We start from the raw sequence: 17,425 nt of genomic DNA on the forward strand, positions 1-17,425 counted from the left end.
CGTTTGAGAACAGAGTAAGATGGACGCGGAGGTTAAACGTGTCAGTGGGCGCTTGTGTGACACTCGCGACATAGGGATGAGCACGTGAACAAGTAAACAAAAATCAACATGGCCTCCTCCTCGCCACAATCATCGGCAGTGACTGCGCATTCATTCAATAAGATCCTCAATCAGCCCAGGTCGTCAAAATCAAAACGCTCTAGTGATGTCGATGAAGGAACAAAGAAATTGCGGCGGATGATCCTGGTCGAGGGCATACCTTCAGCGGCTGTATGTTTCTAAGTCTCAAACTTGAGCTATGTCAAGTGATCTCGTTATAGGACCCTACTCTCCGACCTCGGATATGGAAAATTCTACTGCGCGTTGATGATGTTTCAGCATGCACATTTTTAGAATACGTCGCTCGTGGCCCTTGCGAGGTTCGAGAGAAAATAAGGAATGATACATTCAGGTACGTCACAGGCGCCCGATACCAATCCAGGTAGTTGTGCCAATGCTTCCCGTAGGACTCTAGCAACAGATCGAGGTTTCAAGGAACGAGTACGGGAAGATATGCTCGTCCGTCTGTTGGATGCTTTTGTGTGGCGCAATCATGGTAAGTACTACTGCTCAACTACTGCCTCAACGGAAGAGTGATTGGCCCTTGCAGACCGGCAAGAAACTCAGCAACTCGGCTTTACGTACGTCCAAGGGATGAATGTACTGGCGGCGCCGTTTCTGTACACCATGCCTTCGGAACTGGAAGCTTTCTTCTGCTTCGCCAAGTTCATTGAGGAATGCTGCCCACTATATGTTCAACCTACGCTAGAAGGAGTTCACCGTGGTCTCAAGGTAGCTGTTTTGTGGTTTCTTCGGCGTGTTGCTAAATTCCTATAGCTACTCGACAGATGTTTGAAGATAGTGGACCCCGAACTGTTTGCATATTTGCGAATGAAAAACCTTTCGGCTGAGATCTATGCGTTTCCATGTATGTGACTCAGCAATAAGCATTCAACTCGCCGATGATCATTACTTCATAGCTGTTCTGACACTCTGTGCATGCACGCCACCTCTTGACCAAGTGCTCCAACTATGGGATTTCCTCCTTGCATTTGGCGTACATCTCAATGTCCTATGTGTCATTGCCCAGCTGCTTCTCATGCGAGATGAAGTAATGGTATCAACAAGGTCATGTCAATAGTTTTGTAGTTGCGCATTCCATGCTTATTTTGATTCTAGTCCCATGCGTTTACTGCGAACATTCCCACCTCTTGAGGCAGTTCCAGTTATAGGCATTGCAGTGACTCTCGTTCGCGATCTCCCTGTAGATCTATATGACGAACTCGTTCGACACCCGTACGAAATCACTCACGTGTAGCCTACACCTTCCTGCAGACCCCCGCGCTCGAAGGTTCCTTCGTCCATACTAATCTTGTAGCATATCATTTTATGGCATCCGTGTTGCATGTAAGTCCCCCGTTATTTATCAGCCAACCTCAAATTATGCTCTTAAGATTCACGAATACGTGCCATATATCGATTGTTCTTCCACTACATGCTAATAACAAAGGCAATATTTAGTACCAAAGGTTAGCCAAGGGACAAAGTTGTCAGCTTGAGCTCGTTTCTCACTAGTTATTACCTGAGACCTGACAAAAGCTCGCACCTGATGTGTCTCCCATAAACTGTCTGGGGGGGACAACATAGGAGTAAGTATAACATTCAGTGGCGCTGACGTCCATTACACCCATAGAAATCATCCAGCAAGCTGGACCGTGGACTACCAAGTAATCTGGTACATTGTATCCGCGCCTACATGGTGGTGGGTTCATACACTGACACAATACCCAAGTATTCCACCGCGAGTCTGCTCGTCATTCATTGGTGTGTTCGGCACTTAGACCATGTACAGATGATTTTTTCATGGAATACGCGAAGGAAATGATTACGGCAGGGTGCTCTTCAACTTTCTCGGCTGTTCACCATTCGTTTCTTGGGTTGATAGATATTGTGGCCCGTTCCACTCACGATGTTCCCGAAAAGACTGGCCAGCATCATTATATATAGGTCGAATGATTGGATCATGTACTCCCAGAGTAATCTTCATGTATTGCTGATGTACGTCGATTTCCTTGGTCCACAGGTTCCCTCCCGAATACTGTGGATTTAGCTCTAGTTTAACGAGAGCACACCCTCAACTTTTTGGTAAGTATTACTTAGAGGCATCTCCGTATAGATCTCAGTACTGGTGCTCTGCTAAACGCGATTATCTTCAAGAAGCTCACCAATCAAATGTTAGTACCCTTAGCCTGGAGGCGCAGGCAAAGGACGCTGCAAAAAGAGGCGAAGACTGCTGTTATAAGGTTATTAATACAGCTCCCTTGCGTAGTCAGATTGTAGCTGGTCAGTATCTTCAATCTTCAATAACCTCCCAACCCTCCTCAACAATAATCGGAGTGGTCTGGTGTTGTTCGTCCGTCTGTGTTGTTATTTCCGTCATGTCTGCCTCATACTTTGCCGTCATCGTGCCTATGATCCTGATCCGCTTGATGCCGCCGTCAGGGTAAATTGATATCTTGACGTGTGTGTACTGCTCGTATGGGCTGCCCAACCGAAAGAAACGCATGCGGTGGGGGCCCAATTTAACGGGCGATAAAATTATATTCCAGTCGTCGCCATTTGCATCTGGTGCAGTGTCTTGACTGTTTATGCCCCGAATATCGCAACTCTCTGGAAAGTTGCCTTTGAAGTGGATGGTATCGATGACTGCTGTTGACAAGTATCCTGGAGCACCCCTGAAAGAGTGAATGGCACTCAATTAATCAATTAACAGTCTACAAGCGAGTAAGAACATACAGTTTGATAGTGACCCAGTCATGGTGATCTTTTGTATGACTCCTTTTGGTTTCCCATCCATCCCCCATATCTTTCCCTGTGGTCTATAAGAAAAGCCGTAACTTGTTCGAAATTCCAGTGTCAACTGACCTCGCCCCGGAAGAAGAAGATTTGAGCTTGACCCAAAATGGTCATCGGATGTAGCGACGACCTTACCGCCCGTAAAGATATGAGCAAGATCAAAAGGTTCTACAGGATTTGCAGGAATTACGGGCACGACATGTCCATAAACGCGAAAGCGGGCCTGCAAAGTATGAAGCATCTACAGCAAACCAGCACAAGCGCACTTACGATCCCTCCATCTGGATAAATTCTAAGTCTAACATAAGTAGCCTGTCCTGTTGCAGGTATCTTGTAAAGATGTCGGCGTGATGGCCCCAGGCGTACTTTAGGAAGGATGCCTTTCCACTGGGACGTCAATCAGCTTCGTCACGGATGATGCTATGAGCATCATGCGTACCGTTGTTCCTTCGTTTGGAAATTCGTACGCAGCGTCAACAGAAGCCTCTGGTGCCTCATTGCCTATGTAGCAATGTCATCAAGTTCTGGTCCTGTATCGAGCGATAACCCGGGAATACCATTGAAGTGAGTTGTATCGATGTCAAAACCAGTGATTATCCCTGTCGTTCCCAGTTTGATGGTACACCTATGCATAGTGTCCTCTTGCAAAATACGTTGGTCGCACGAAAAGTACCCACCAGTCATACGTTGGGTTGTGTCGTCGTGTTTCCCATCCGCTATATAGCTCCCCGTTCGGTCCATACTGCTTAGCAAGGCTTACGGGCGGCTGTAAACTTCTGTATTGAATCAAGGCACCGAGTAACAGAGTCTAGGACTGACCTCGACCAACAGGAGTTGGTATGCCTCAGCAAAGAATTCATCAGAAACATGCACTACTTGTCCTCCTATAGATACACTTGATAATTCTATCGAAAGTCAGCTCAGTTGAAGAAGAAACTACGATCTTTGACAGCTGACCTGTCGTCGACCCAAACTCCTTGGAGAAATCCCCCAGCGGAACCACCTCGTATGCCATCGTACATTGCATTGTCATGATAAGCCCACACAGCTGGTCATGAGATATGATTATAATTAGAACAACCGCTGCCACATGTAGAAACGTAGGGTTGTTGAATATTGTAACTTGCAACGACGGATTCAATGCGACAGCGACGTAGGAGAGCTACACCATACGAAATTCTGACTGCTGTTCCAAGGATTTTGGCGTTCAGCATCTTTTCGAAAGTGACCTTAACTGAAACGAAGTTTCGACGTATGCGTGAAATGATACATGCCAAGATCTTCATCTCCTTCTTCCTCTTCTTCCTCTTCTTCCTCTTCCTCTTTCTCTTCTAATAGATCAGTGCAATCAATATACCCCCCGCAGCACTCAGAACCAAGGCTTGGCGATGGGCTCACTGCTCGGGCTTGAAAACTGGCCGACGACGACGCAGGAGTTCGATCTATCCGTTGTCCATCAATAGGGGAGAGTATCTGATTTTGAGGTGCCGAGCGGGCTCGGGATTCTTGAAGAGCAAGCACATGTGAGGGTAGAATTGTAGTCGGCTGTAAGGATGCTTGACGAGGGGAAGGTGACTCAGAAGGGCGAAAGACGCTAGGACCTGCGGGTGGTTGTGAATATGAGGATATTGGTATTGGTGGTTGCCGATGATGGAATGAATTGTGATCCGGGGGGACTGGCGCACGAGGTGCAGTGATCTGTTGGAAGCGCGCGATCGATGCAGAGGCGTTTACTAGGTCACGCAGTAGCTCGGATGATACTTGTACCTAGATGAAGAATCTACAATGGGTTACCTGTTTCAACGAAGAGCTGAAGTGACATACAACTTCCTGTGGCGAGCCGAAGGGCATGGCAGCTCGAGCTAATTCTAGCTCTCGTCGTAATCGCACATTCTCATCTTCGGCCTTTAGACACCGTTGCTCGAGTTCGGTAAGATATCGGGCCTTGCGCGCTCGGTAATCGCGCTGCTGGGTAAGTTGTCGCGTAGGGGGAGCAGTCAGATCTCTTTTGCGTCCTCTGACCATATTTACCGTATGGTATGCGATGGATGCGTTGAAGGGCGGGGACGTTCCAAGGATGACAGTCGCGGTGTGAACTACACTCGTAATCAGTCTGACATATATATAATACACAACGGTTTTGCGTTGAGCGTTTAACTTTGCACGAGACAATCGGACTATTGCTTACCAATTTTGTGCCTTCGAGTCCGAGTCAGCCGGCCCCGGGTGCAGCACTCAAAGTTGGCTCAAAGACTGGATCAAAACAGGTTCTGACAGTCGCACTTTATATAAATCGTAACGGCGCCAGCGCCAGTCCCCGACTAGGGTGATTTCGTATCCCTCGAATGCCTCGCAAACTTGTCTCTGTTCAGCTCAGTGGTTACCTATGTCTTATGCTAACTCTTGACGAAAGTTAGTTCGCGACGAGCCAAGGTAAATCAGCAGTAATCCCACGACACGGCCTTTGACAGAAACGACGGGATGTTTGCGTCTGACAAAACCCCTCTCCCACTAATCGTGACACACTTAGACCGACGTTGTTGTCCAATGCACCACATTATCGCCCTTCAAGCATCTGGGGATCTGTCCACGATCGTCGGGACAAATCGAATTGCAGCGCGTGATAGATCGTCTGACGTACGCACATAGCCGCGATGATCATGCCCAGTGAGAACCGGCCCTCACCATATCGACGTAAAACGACGGATATATTTATAAATATTGTCAAAGCTACGCAAATCGTGAATTTAACATATTATCGAGAAAGATGACGCACGTTGTGTTGCTCAAACAAAGCAAACACACAATTTTGTCAATGTCTTGCACATTTGGATCAATCAAATCAATCAATCAAGATGATGTGAACACAACGAAATTCGAATCACCTGTTCATGTTGCTTTTAACTTGATAAGTGTACACGTACGTCCTTACTTTCAACTACGATGTCTTCATCTCAGGCTGATATTGTTGACTGCACCGACAGTGTAGATTTCCGCGACAATGTTATTGTTATGGAAGTCGACAATCTCCTAGTAGGATGGTTTCAAATGCGCCATCTACAAACCCTCAGCTCATGAGCGAAAGCGTTCCGAACCCCTTCACCAGAGTGCCTATTCAAATACGAGATTTTGGACACCTAGCTTGTATGAAACATGGAAGAAGTCACCCGATGCGCAGTACACTGAACACGGAACCTTTCCTTTCCTCGAGAATGCAAATGGCGAGCCAGTTGAAAAGTCCGAGGTAACTTGCATTACAAAGAGTTTGCGAAGCTGCTGGGCCGCCTTAAAGCAAGAGAACCGAGCTCCCGATACCTGGGGCAAGGCCGGAAACAAGATCCTTGACGAAGTTGCGGAGGAGATGGCACGTTTGCACCCTATTCTTGCCTTATGCGAAAATGGATGGAAGGTACATGCGATTGCGACGGAGCGGTATCCCTCATGGACAGCTACACACCTGGACAAAAAAAAAAGGAAGGTCCACAACACGGGGTTCGACGATCGTGACACATCAAAACGGCGGAAAGTATCTGGGTCTGTCGAGCCTGAGTCTGATGCATCGAAGTCTCGAATCACTGGCGACAAGTCTATTAGTACCCTCCCCGAGTGCGAGGTGAAACAGGACACACCCCCGAAAGACGTTTCCACGACTTCTGTCCTCAATTTTCAGAAAAGCGATATCGACACTTCCGGGCAGGAGCAACAGTCCAACGATACACAATAGCCACAATCTATTGAAGTGTCGACTCCTTCCCTGCGGCCCGGGCCTGTGTCTGTTCCTGTGCTCCATGTTTCACTGATTACTACTACCCATGACGCAAGCAACTCTCCAGAAGCTTCATCCCACGCAAACACAGCAGATACAACCCCTCAAGACTGTTTTGATTATAGCAACGACACCGTCGACACGAGCACTTGTATTACCGAGGACACAGAGATGCCTGTAGAAGTAACAGTTGCAGCCATAGTAAGTCGCCAACTCGTGCTTGTATCATGTTCATAAATACTGATAGTATTGTAGGCCTCCTTCCCTGTTATCAAGAACCCTCTGTAAGTCTTCCATAACCTTGTTCAAACTGGCACTGACTCGGGTACATGCAGTGCGAAGCTTGCCGGCCGAAAACGCGAATCTACTGTCCCCGATCCTGTGGTGACTCCATCCAACGTGCCGACCCCACTGTCCACACCCACGCTGCCATCCAATGATATGCCCGCACCCCCTGCATCAGCTACTGTCGAGTCGGCAAACGTTAAAAAATTTCGACCTGGTACGTCGAAGAATGGAAGGTATGTCATGTGTCGATCTAGAACACAGTAGCAACCTTTGACATGGAATCTTGGACTTAGGTCACTCTGCGCACACCGGTGGTTGAAGCAGGTCGCTCCAAATGGCTCGTCAGCCAATTTCAGGATTTACTGGTCCGGATTGACGAAAGAGAAGCAGCTGGTAGGTACTCCTGTGATACATGTTTCACAACGTTGATTTCTGTCTTGCAGGCTTATGAAACAGACGCGCTGAAGCTGGTAACGGACTCGACTAAATGCGCCCTCATCCTGATGCAGGTGTTTACAATTTTTTTCTCAGGTCAAGGACGATATATGGAACGGCAATACAGTCGACATCATTAGCAAGATCTCTTCCGGCACCTTATACTAGTCGGCATCCAGGGCGCATGCAGAGGTCGACATCAGGTGGCCTGCTGGCGAGGACCAGGGGGGCAGCAGGCCGCAGCGGGCAGTATCAACCAGCTATTTATTTGCTTTTTCTTGCAATGTATATCAGCGTCGTTTTCGTGCGATTTCCGTAGTTTTATTGCCTGGTACAACTACAATTGAGAATCTACGATCATCGACGGAAATATCATATGCGAGAATCAGCGCGAAATCGTGAGATCTCCGTCGAACAGCATCGCTAGAAAATCTCATATATGTCCCATTCTCTATGGAAATCTACGGAAATCTTATGTTCCTGGTTCATCAATATTTTGGCCGTTTTCCGTCGATACGGTGAGGTCCGGTTCTCACTGGGGGTCATGAACCAGAGTTTCTGATTGTACGAATTTCCATTGATCAATCTACATGTGAAGATGTCAATCATTGGATGCCCCAGACCCTACGCGTCAGCAGTTGAAGAAGGACGCTTGGCCCCGGCGTTTCTACGAGGCATGCTACGCCTTTCTGTCGCCTCTGCTCGAGTCCCGGGTCTTCTACCTCTACCCTCGCAGGCAGCGCGGTGGACTCGAGAAGCCCGTGTCCGAGCTGACGCAGGTCTAGCTGAGCTTGGACTTCTGCCCGATTGGCACCAGGTGCATATACAGTATTGTCCTCTCTTCGGTCAGTGACAAACATGCCACGAGTAAGTTCTCCGGCCCTTGATATAAGATGAGCGGTAAGTCATTGGGAACACGCAGAATCATACCGTTCAATGTCGAATGTTCGCTCGGCTATAATCCATCCAGTTGACATTCCAGGAAGACCACCGACTGGATTGATTTCAGGTGGGTTCTCGATCGCGCACCAAATGGCGACAATGTCATGCAACTCTAGTGCGTCCTTTCCCCACTCGAGCATGATTTCCCTCGTGCGTTCGAAAAAAGAGCTGGTGAAGTGAACAAGTGGTGATTTACCATCTGCATTCGACGGTTGGGCTGTAGACTTAAATGCAGGGTCTACCTTCTGGGCATAATGCGGGAAGGGAAGTTCGTGGCTAGTAGTGATATCCAAGGGAGCGAGTACTACTCTGTCAAGCGGGAGACCACTGGTGGGATCTGTCGGTACTAGAAGTTCTTTTGCTGCGTAAGGATCGGCAAAAACATTAACTGCACATGCGAACAAGGTTAGTGGGATTTTTCTATATGAACACATCTTTAATTGCTTACATTCTGCGACCGAAGTAGTGTTTCCGGGAACATCTAAGGCTCCTGCCATGGCAATGACTCGACCAATTTTATCCACAACTGTTTGGCGGTGTTGGCGCACAAGTTGTGCCAAGTTGGTCATCGGACCCAGGACCACATATGTGATGCTTCTGTCGGGACGTGACTCCAATAAACGCAAGGCCACCTCGACGCCTGATTCTTTCACTGGGTGAAAATTATGGGAGAAAGACGAACTTCCGAAGTCAACATTCAAGTCAGGGTGGCGTTCGCTTATATTCGATAAACCATCACTACAGTAATAATGAGAACCCATCTCAAAAGTTGAAGAGAATTTTACCGGCCGTGGAAATATTGAGCAAAGTGCCGTCCACCTTCCAAGGGTCCTTCTGGTCCGAGTGCAAGGAGGGGCGGGACTGTAGGTGAGAAATTCGGAAACCTCACGGCATCTTCAGGGTGCAGCGCAATGTGGCGCCCTATCGCCTGGTAAAGCTTGTAGATGTTGTCACTGCGGAGTTACGTTCAGTTATTTTGAGACTTAGATTGAGCAGCGCCTCAACTAAGCTGCGTGGACATCGGTATTCCCTGTAATCAAATATCGATAAGGTTCCTATCTTAGCCTATCCCGACGCATTCACGGACCGAATGAAACGATATATGCAAGGATTTCGAGCTCAGGGGATGTAATAGCAAGCAGGCTGTCGATGCTTTTAGAACAAAGTTTCTCTGAATTTGCGGAGGGAGTTGAACACATACATAGCTAGAGTGTCGTCCACGCCAGGATCGGTGTCGACTACAAGCCATGGTCAGACAGGAGTGAGCACAGCGTGTTCGACCAACCACTCACTGATGATCGGCGTCCTCGTCTTCCCTGCCATGTTACTGACGATCAGATAGTCAACAAACGGAACCAACGTAAACAGGGGAAAAATCTGCCACTCAGATCAGAAAGTGCTCTTTATCGTTTATCATTGAAAATTAGTCCCCCGTGAAAATTGACAAGAATGGGATGGATCCGTGGCAATTTGTATATATGTCGAAGCGTGGAACGAGGTAGATAGTTGTGCCTGAATAATTCGAGACGGCGAGATCGCAAAATACGGGTCTTTGTTGATGCCAATTTTGCAAGAGCGTCGATATTGTAGTTTGCAGTTCGATCGTAGCACCCTAGTACCCCAGTCCCCGACTCCACCGACCACTTTGGACTGTGTCAAGCATCACGGATTATGTAACGGGATGTTTGCTGTTCTGCTCAATCTATTAGCACTGTTGAGTACTCAACTGCCACAGTTGCCAGTCACAGTAGTTCCATTTAAGTCTCAAGGGAACCTCGGAACAGAATAATGGGTTGCATAATAAAGATCATTGGAATTGATACACCAGTTCAATTGTATACGTAGCCCATAATATTCTTCAATGAGGCCCGTGCCTATTAACAGAACAAAGTCAGCCAAAGTACTGCGGAGTGCAATAAGGAGAAAAGTATCAGAGATCTTGGTGGGAAATTGGTCTCATCGGACTAGCCTCTGAAGTAGCAAATATTGAAAGAATAACATCATAAATAAATGATACGCAGTCACCCGGGCTCACCATGCTTAAAAGTTGACAGAGCGTCTCGTTAGCACCGAATGCAGTGTCAGCACACGCGCACGTTATGAAGAAGGCAAATTTGGGAGTTGGACTTCATAAAGCGGAATATGCCGGGGAACTATGCAGCTGAAGTCACGGTGGCTGTCACGTCACGTCTAACCTTAGGTGATACTCATCCGCGTCCCTCTCGATATCCAGCGACTTACGATTAATGGCTGAATCCTTGCGTTTCCTTGGCTCCCTCCCCGGCCACAAGGGATGGGTTACTGCAATTGCCACCTCTTCGGAGAACCCAGACATGATTCTGACGGCTTCCCGAGGTATGAGTGGCATTTTTGCATAACTTTCGTTAGTTGACTTTATGGCCCAGACAAGACTATCATTGTTTGGCAGCTTACTCGCGATGAGGACACGTATGGCTACCCCAAACGAATTCTTCACGGCCACAACCACTTTGTCTCTGACATTGTCATCTCTTCCGATGGTCAATTCGCCCTTTCCTCTTCTTGGGACCACACCCTGCGTCTCTGGGACCTGAACACTGGCCAGACCACTCGCAGATTCGTTGGTCACACCTCCGATGTCTTGTCCGTCAGCTTCAGCGCAGACAACAGACAGATTGTCTCTGGTTCGCGTGATCGAACAATCAAACTTTGGAATACCCTTGGAGAGTGCAAGTATGATATCAAGGATGATGGTCACACTGAGTGGTGCGTGAAGGTCATGCTTAAAAAGAAGATCATACCCTGAAAATACGGTCTAGGGTGTCATGCGTGCGCTTCAGCCCCAATGTCATGAACCCTGTTATTGTGTCTTGTGGATGGGACAAGGTTGTAAAGGTGAGCTTTCCCTAAAATTCATGTTGCTGGCCATCCTAGTCTAGTGACGTTATATCTTTATTTGCTACTTCGAGGGTGATCACGATGTTTTCCATCAAAAACCTATGAATCGCTCGTAGCAATGTCCTAGTACACACAGTGCTAATACCACTTTGACAGGTCTGGGAACTCTCCAAGTTCAAATTGAAGACCAACCACTACGGTCACACCGGCTACATCAACACCATCTCTGTCTCTCCTGACGGTTCCCTTGCTGCATCAGGTGGCAAGGATGGCATTACTATGCTTTGGGACCTGAACGAGGGCAAGCACCTTTACTCGCTTGAAGCTGGTGACATTGTCAATGCTCTTGTGTTCTCGCCCAACCGCTACTGGCTATGCGCTGCCACTGCCAGCTGCGTTAAAATCTTTGACCTCGAGAGCAAGTACGTACTTCCAAATTTTGTTACGACATCTAGCTTATTGGTGTGATTCCCAGGTCAATCGTTGACGAGCTCAAACCCAGCTTCACTGACGTTGGTCCCAACTCACGGGAACCCGAGTGTGTGTCGATTGCATGGTCAGCAGACGGGCAGACGTTGTTCGGTGGATTCACTGACAACCTTGTTCGTGTCTGGACCGTCACTTCTTAAAATCCTCCGGGGAACTTGCGTGGTGGAGGACACCTTGAGGTTTTACCCTATGCATCGTTTTTACTGTAGCTGGCTGCTTGCATCTCAAAAAAAAACATTGCATCTCTCAATTCCTGGTGAAATCTATGACTTAATGAACATTCACAAAACTCCTGCAGTCTCAGCTTCCTGCATGTTTCGTTGACGCTCCGCGTAATCCCAGCGATCTAGGCCTCCGAAATCGATCTTCATCGCGCCAGAAGACAGGTTTACTTGCAATTCGCAGATGTGAGATACCCTAGCTCTCCAGCTATCGGCCCTACAACGATAATTAGCACTGGTGACCAATTGTGTTTCATCGGCCTCACGTTGCTGTGCCATACATGTCCGAGCTGGTCTGACTGACCACCCGGACGCATTGATCACTGTTAGACTTCGCGTCATATATCCACAGGTTTTTTCCTACATAGACCTCCTGCCAGCCACCCGAGTCAACTAATCTGTTTGGGGGCCTGATGCGTTTGGTATCTGGTGGAGGAATGGGGGTTTGTCGGACATCCACATCATTAAAAAGGCGAAGCGCAGCAAGATTTGAGATGTTGGTTAGCAGAGCACGTTCCTGGGGTAGAGATGGATTGACGACGTGAAAGATTGCACTGAGCGAGTTCTCATCATCAGATTCATCGCTGTCATCTTCTGCTGTCGTAGTTGGAGCGGTGCCATTCGGACTTGCTTTGTTGGGCTCAGGTTGATCGACCATCATCGTGACTTCTTCTTCCAAAGGGCTGGCTGTAAACTCCCTCTCTCCTTCCTCCAATCGACTGCAGAAAGCCAGCCAAGCAGCTTCATCGGAAAAATCAGTCCGCAAAAGGATTCCCAGCTCTTCTCTGTTAGTTGATACTTCGTCAAAAGGATCACCATCCATGTGAAAATCCGCATTGACATCGGTACCGCCAGCAGTGGTCTGAGATACGTTTGAATACCGGGGATCTTATGCGAACAAGATCACGATTTGCTCACAGATGACAGCGTTTTCTCGCTCGAGGCCCAGAACTTTTGTGCAACCTGGAGCTTCCATCGTCTGCGACCTTCGTTTGGTGATTGGCTCTTAGTCGATGCGTAGTGAATCTGTGATGAACTCAGTTTGGACCTTTGAAAGGAGTTACTAAACCCACGGGCAACCATTCTACGAAAGGACTTGAATGCATTTTCCGTGGACGTCGGTGTTGCAACGTTAAGGGTTAACGTTGAACGTTGCCTGATTGTTTTGCCAGGTCACCACTACATCACCAACAAACGAATTGCAATTTGCAAACTCAACTTGAACCGGCACTTCAGTCCATAATTAGTTCAAAAGGGTCATAGAGCCGAGCTTACAGGACATTTTGATCAAAACTTCATGGCCGATTATCGCGCGATTGTCCGAAACTTTCATGCATGGGCACAAATTGTCGGTCCGGGTTTCCAGTGGAAGGAGACGATATGGGTTGATGTGGTCATAGGACCTGCGCAGCACTCACACCTCACACCCAATTGGAGTGGATATGCGGGGGCCCCGCCAGGTTTCGTGATCCGATATCTATGGTGCCCCATGGCGACTCGGATTCAGATCATTTGCTGACCTCTAATGCAATCGTGTTCCGTAATATAAGCATCGAATGGTTCTCAGGCATACAGACGCGTGCCCGTCCTTTCCTGCATGACGCCTCCTACAGGAACTACTGGTGAGCACTGAACACAGGTTCATTTCCAATGTCTAGACGAGAATGATTGAACGGAATGCAGGAGCTCAACTCGACCGAAGGCAATGGGCCTTTTCGTTCGCCCTTGTGACGTCCCTATTTTTTACTTGTGAGTCGTAGATCTCTTTGTGGTGTTGGGGCCGAATAATGAAGTCGAACTGCAGGGGGCTTTGCCTATGGTGTATGAATATCCTGCATTTGCAAATTTATTCCTCCAGCTGATCGAAACCTTCGATAACAGCTTCTTGATGTGCTCAACGCACACTTCCAGACTGTATTCGGGATCTCCAAGCTTCAGAGCACGCTCCTACAACTGGCATACTTTGTAAGTGTCTGGTCCTTGGTGATGACACGATCGATTTCGCTAATCGCGAGTTAGGGTGCTTATTTTGTGTGGGCACCATTCGCGGGTATATTTGTGAGTAACATCAGTGTTTCATCCAGAGCAATACTGATTGAAGCAGATGAGACGAGTAGGATACAAGGTGACTTTTTGTCTGGAGATCCATAAACCAGATAACGAACAGATTTCCCTTATAGAAAGGCATTCATATCGGCCTTAGCTTATACTCCATTGGTATTGGTATCCTCATTTGTAAAAGGCACAGACTCACTATTTCTTAGGCGCCATATTCTTCTGGCCGTCCGCGAAATATGAAAAGTATGGAGGGTTCGTCGGGAGTACATTCGTAATCGGTAATTTAACCCGCAAGAACTATATCACCATCGTACTGATCTCTTATCCTAACCAGGTTGTGGCCTCTCAACACTCGAGGTCGCGGCAAACTCCTACATATCTGTGCTTGGCACGCCTCAGTATGCCGCTGCCCGTTTGAACTTCAGTCAAGGGTTCCAAGGTATCGCATCCTTTGCTGGACCTTTGATCGCTTCGCGCTGGTTTTTTACTGGTGCCAATGCGACCAGTCTTGGAACAGTGCAATGGTTTGCTGATAGCTTTTGCGCAAGAGCCATACTAAACTTTCATCAGGGTCTATCTTGCAGTTGCTGGCCTCGGCATAGCACTTAATATACTATTTTTGTGAGGCCTATTTCCGCATGACGGACCAGTCCTAACCTTCAACAGCTTCTGCAACCTACCTGAAATAACAGAAGATGCTTTGGCTGAAGAGATAGATGAGGTCGGCATCACAGATGGTCAAGGACCTTTCTGGCAGCAATATCGCTGTATCTTTGGGTTTGTTGCCCAGACTGCCTACGTGTGCGTCTGTCTGGTTCTCTCAAGCTTGTGTAGAGAGCCTTAAATATAGCACAGTGGTGCACAAGTCACCATCGCCTCTTTCGCTGTCAACTTCCTCGTCGACCAAGGAATTGGTATCGACCAGTCAAAGGCTAGCGAGCTGTTCTCGCTCTGCCAGGTCACCTTCACCGTAGGACGGTGAGATATAATACGATTTTCTACCTAGAACTCCATTCTCAATTTATTGACTTACAGATTTGTTGGTGTACTAATACTCAACTTTATCGACCCTGCGTTATTGCTAGCCTTCTACGGGTTTTGTTGTTCACTGTTCTGCCTCTTAGTCTCCCAGCTTCCTGGGTATAACGCTGTCGCATGTCTCTTCTGTCTGTTCTTCTTCGAATCTATTTGTTATCCTGTACGTCCCTTCTCTTTTTGAGCCACAACTCATTTCTCATGTACTTTTAGTGTATCTTCACCTTAGGTACTAAGAACCTTGGAGTGCATACCAAGCGGGGCTCTGGTCTTATTGTTATGGTGGGTCCCTTCGTCTGCTGGCTGTGCTCAGTTCAAGGTTCTCACTAAGCTCAGGGTGTCGGGGGAGGGGCTTGGTACCCACCTGCACAAGGTGCCCTCGCCGACGCAACATCCACCCGTCACTCGTATCTTGTCCCATTGTCAGGTTACATAGCCATGACCATTTACGCCGCGTAAGATCTAGCATTTTTTTTATAAGCTTGCGTTCTAAGCGCTATACAGCGGCCTTGTTGTCGACCAGGCGAGGAAGAACGGATTCTCATTCCGCAACCGCGATGAGCTTACCGCCAACTTGAAGCGCGCCGCCGACAATTTCACTCCAACCGAGTCGCTCCCTGATGATATGAAAGGACGCTCGAGCAGTGAAAAGAAGGTGTCCAATGACGAACTAGTTAGGGTCGTATGAGAATACATTCACAATAGAGGAAGAGTAGTATACATGACCTCCTCAATTAGTATAAGCGTTCACTACCCCACAGATATTATTACATATCTATGTATATAACAAGGTCGCTGCCATCCGATGAGTATCTATAAATGATACCTGAATGACGTGAGTGTATATGAGACCCGTCACCGATATCCTTGGACCGCTACATAATCTACGAATGTAGCTCAAACCAATCAAATTGACAGACAACTCCTACTGGTCGAGTGTATGACCGCACGAACTTGCCGATGAATGATGTTGACGTAGGAGCGTCACAACCACGGGAAGTCAGGTTTGAAAAGGCTCCATTTCAGCGCACCCTACAAAGAGAGGAAAGCCGCTATTGCTGGGAGAGCGGGAGAATGAAAAGGACAGAAGTTCTGCTGCAGTGTGCACGTCATGCTCAGATGCCGAACTGTCGTGCTCCATGTACTGTAGAGTTACGACCATATAGTCTTCGTCATACGTCCCACCCCCTGACAAATCGAAGCTATTTGAAGTGACGGTCACAAACAATTTGGGGTCACGAAGCTATTCAGTTTTGTGACACATGGTAAAATAAGAGACAAACAGACACACAAAATTGCTGAAAAAATACCCCTTTCTCTTTTCAACTCAATTCTGTGCAGCCCACCAAGTACATGAGAAAAGCTGTCAAAGGGTAAGAGAGTAAAATATGGGTTAGAGTCAGTCAGAGACCAAGCCAATTTGGATAGGTCACACGTCACAAGGTCCTACGAAGCTAAGGGTGACACGGTCACACCCCAAAGGGTGTGAAGTTATGATGGTAACTCTACAGTAGATGCATTCAAAACACTGAAAGCATACCCTCTCCATTTAATCACTCAATCACCCAGTTTCTGACAGGAGGGTGCATTCCCACAGTGGAATTGTCATGCTTGAAAGGCCTGAATTTGGTATGTGTTGACTTGTTCTGGATAACAAGCAATGACAGGTCTGCACTGAGTACATGTTGAGGAGATTGTGCTGTGCTGCAGAGATGGTTTGCAGAGCTGGAGGAGTCTCTGGGTGAATAACTTCAGCATCAGGTAACCAACCTGAAAATGATAAAACCATACAAAGCTTTATTTATTCTAAAATTACCTTGCTCTGCAAGGTCATGTTCAAATGTTGGTAAAGTTGTGCCAACATAAGCAATAGTCCATGTGAAGAAAAATAATTCATGACACAAAAACACATGATGAGATTCAACTACTAGGAGTTTGCATTGCACACTTCTGACCTTGCACTGATATGCAAGCAATTGGCCAGCACTTTGAATTTCTGCAATTGCTACGGTTTTGAGTTTCTAGATTTCAGCTCTAGGTCACTTGATCTGTTTTATCTCACATGATTACACAGCATGACATTTCACTTTCCAGCAATCCTTTGGTCTGCCCTGTTTTTTCTACATCATGCTCTCAGCCTGTTTTGCTACACTCTCAAACAGATTGACAGTGTTAGTGATTGTCTTGCCCTTCAATGCCTACATCTTATTACCCAGAAGTCATGGGTGCAACTGCATTCAACTATTTACATAACAATGCAATTGTTTTGACAGTACAAGGAAACATATTACAGTAATCAAGTAACTCCAATATTCTCATCATGCTACATCAGTGTGCTCCTCGTCATTAATCACCTGCCATGTGTAAAGTTCAAGCCATTTACCTTACTCATTAGCATTTTCCCCAATGCCTGATTGGG

At 47.3% G+C, this 17,425-nt stretch overlaps 8 protein-coding genes across 8 annotated transcripts; 4 read left to right on the top strand and 4 right to left on the bottom strand.

Annotated features, from left to right (window-relative positions):
• Positions 1 to 108: 108 nt before the first annotated feature.
• Positions 109 to 1,357, top strand: BJ212DRAFT_1299831 (rab-GTPase-TBC domain-containing protein; the record flags this gene model as incomplete). Its single annotated transcript, XM_041332924.1, has 7 exons — positions 109 to 270; positions 321 to 451; positions 507 to 595; positions 650 to 831; positions 877 to 967; positions 1,020 to 1,167; positions 1,219 to 1,357. The coding sequence occupies 7 exons, from the start codon at positions 109 to 111 to the stop codon at positions 1,355 to 1,357; spliced, it is 942 nt and encodes a 313-aa protein (XP_041192780.1).
• A 1,035-nt stretch (positions 1,358 to 2,392) lies between these two features.
• On the bottom strand, positions 2,393 to 3,910 carry BJ212DRAFT_1481033 (allantoicase; the record flags this gene model as incomplete). Its single annotated transcript, XM_041340196.1, has 9 exons — positions 2,393 to 2,774; positions 2,836 to 2,911; positions 2,965 to 3,118; positions 3,166 to 3,282; positions 3,335 to 3,396; positions 3,453 to 3,520; positions 3,573 to 3,661; positions 3,715 to 3,800; positions 3,853 to 3,910. The coding sequence occupies 9 exons, from the start codon at positions 3,908 to 3,910 to the stop codon at positions 2,393 to 2,395; spliced, it is 1,092 nt and encodes a 363-aa protein (XP_041192781.1).
• A 23-nt stretch (positions 3,911 to 3,933) lies between these two features.
• On the bottom strand, positions 3,934 to 5,157 carry BJ212DRAFT_205425 (uncharacterized protein). The gene is made up of 3 exons (XM_041342631.1): positions 5,084 to 5,157; positions 4,720 to 5,008; positions 3,934 to 4,662 (listed from the first exon to the last, which is right to left on the bottom strand). Exons 2-3 carry the CDS (start codon positions 4,918 to 4,920, stop codon positions 4,126 to 4,128), a joined length of 738 nt encoding a protein of 245 aa, XP_041192782.1. The 5' UTR covers positions 4,921 to 5,008; positions 5,084 to 5,157; the 3' UTR covers positions 3,934 to 4,125.
• Positions 5,158 to 5,838: 681 nt separating this feature from the next.
• Positions 5,839 to 7,400, top strand: BJ212DRAFT_1299833 (uncharacterized protein; the record flags this gene model as incomplete). Its single annotated transcript, XM_041332925.1, has 7 exons — positions 5,839 to 5,936; positions 6,037 to 6,600; positions 6,718 to 6,862; positions 6,917 to 6,945; positions 6,997 to 7,182; positions 7,243 to 7,346; positions 7,393 to 7,400. The coding sequence occupies 7 exons, from the start codon at positions 5,839 to 5,841 to the stop codon at positions 7,398 to 7,400; spliced, it is 1,134 nt and encodes a 377-aa protein (XP_041192783.1).
• Positions 7,401 to 7,989: 589 nt separating this feature from the next.
• Positions 7,990 to 9,649, bottom strand: BJ212DRAFT_1481037 (nucleoside hydrolase; the record flags this gene model as incomplete). The annotated part of the gene is made up of 8 exons (XM_041340197.1): positions 7,990 to 8,266; positions 8,315 to 8,714; positions 8,775 to 9,064; positions 9,112 to 9,279; positions 9,332 to 9,356; positions 9,414 to 9,469; positions 9,528 to 9,564; positions 9,619 to 9,649. The coding sequence occupies 8 exons, from the start codon at positions 9,647 to 9,649 to the stop codon at positions 7,990 to 7,992; spliced, it is 1,284 nt and encodes a 427-aa protein (XP_041192784.1).
• A 923-nt stretch (positions 9,650 to 10,572) lies between these two features.
• BJ212DRAFT_1504445 (guanine nucleotide binding protein beta subunit) lies at positions 10,573 to 12,096 on the top strand (the record flags this gene model as incomplete). Its single annotated transcript, XM_041341609.1, has 5 exons — positions 10,573 to 10,681; positions 10,732 to 11,071; positions 11,125 to 11,200; positions 11,360 to 11,625; positions 11,679 to 12,096. The coding sequence occupies 5 exons, from the start codon at positions 10,573 to 10,575 to the stop codon at positions 11,830 to 11,832; spliced, it is 945 nt and encodes a 314-aa protein (XP_041192785.1). The 3' UTR covers positions 11,833 to 12,096.
• On the bottom strand, positions 11,974 to 12,996 carry BJ212DRAFT_1481039 (uncharacterized protein; the record flags this gene model as incomplete). The annotated part of the gene is made up of 3 exons (XM_041340198.1): positions 11,974 to 12,130; positions 12,180 to 12,775; positions 12,832 to 12,996. 3 exons carry the CDS (start codon positions 12,994 to 12,996, stop codon positions 11,974 to 11,976), a joined length of 918 nt encoding a protein of 305 aa, XP_041192786.1.
• A 514-nt stretch (positions 12,997 to 13,510) lies between these two features.
• On the top strand, positions 13,511 to 15,694 carry BJ212DRAFT_1447039 (major facilitator superfamily domain-containing protein; the record flags this gene model as incomplete). The annotated part of the gene is made up of 16 exons (XM_041338345.1): positions 13,511 to 13,535; positions 13,597 to 13,662; positions 13,718 to 13,734; positions 13,795 to 13,878; positions 13,933 to 13,971; positions 14,018 to 14,038; positions 14,094 to 14,130; positions 14,178 to 14,249; positions 14,306 to 14,495; positions 14,542 to 14,592; positions 14,638 to 14,772; positions 14,827 to 14,949; positions 15,007 to 15,169; positions 15,220 to 15,288; positions 15,343 to 15,461; positions 15,511 to 15,694. 16 exons carry the CDS (start codon positions 13,511 to 13,513, stop codon positions 15,692 to 15,694), a joined length of 1,395 nt encoding a protein of 464 aa, XP_041192787.1.
• Positions 15,695 to 17,425: the final 1,731 nt, after the last annotated feature.

This window comes from Suillus subaureus, assembly GCF_016647635.1.
Source record: "Suillus subaureus strain MN1 chromosome Unknown BJ212scaffold_17, whole genome shotgun sequence".
NCBI classification, from domain to species: Eukaryota; Fungi; Basidiomycota; class Agaricomycetes; order Boletales; family Suillaceae; genus Suillus; species Suillus subaureus.

Bases quoted from the DNA above. Each gene is read 5' to 3' on its own strand.
- BJ212DRAFT_205425 (XM_041342631.1), bottom strand. From the start codon at position 4,920: ATGGTCAGAGGACGCAAAAGAGATCTGACTGCTCCCCCTACGCGACAA. The intron at 4,663-4,719 runs GTATGTCACTTC...TTCTTCATCTAG, and splicing joins TCGGCTCGCCACAGGAAGTT to GTACAAGTATCATCCGAGCT.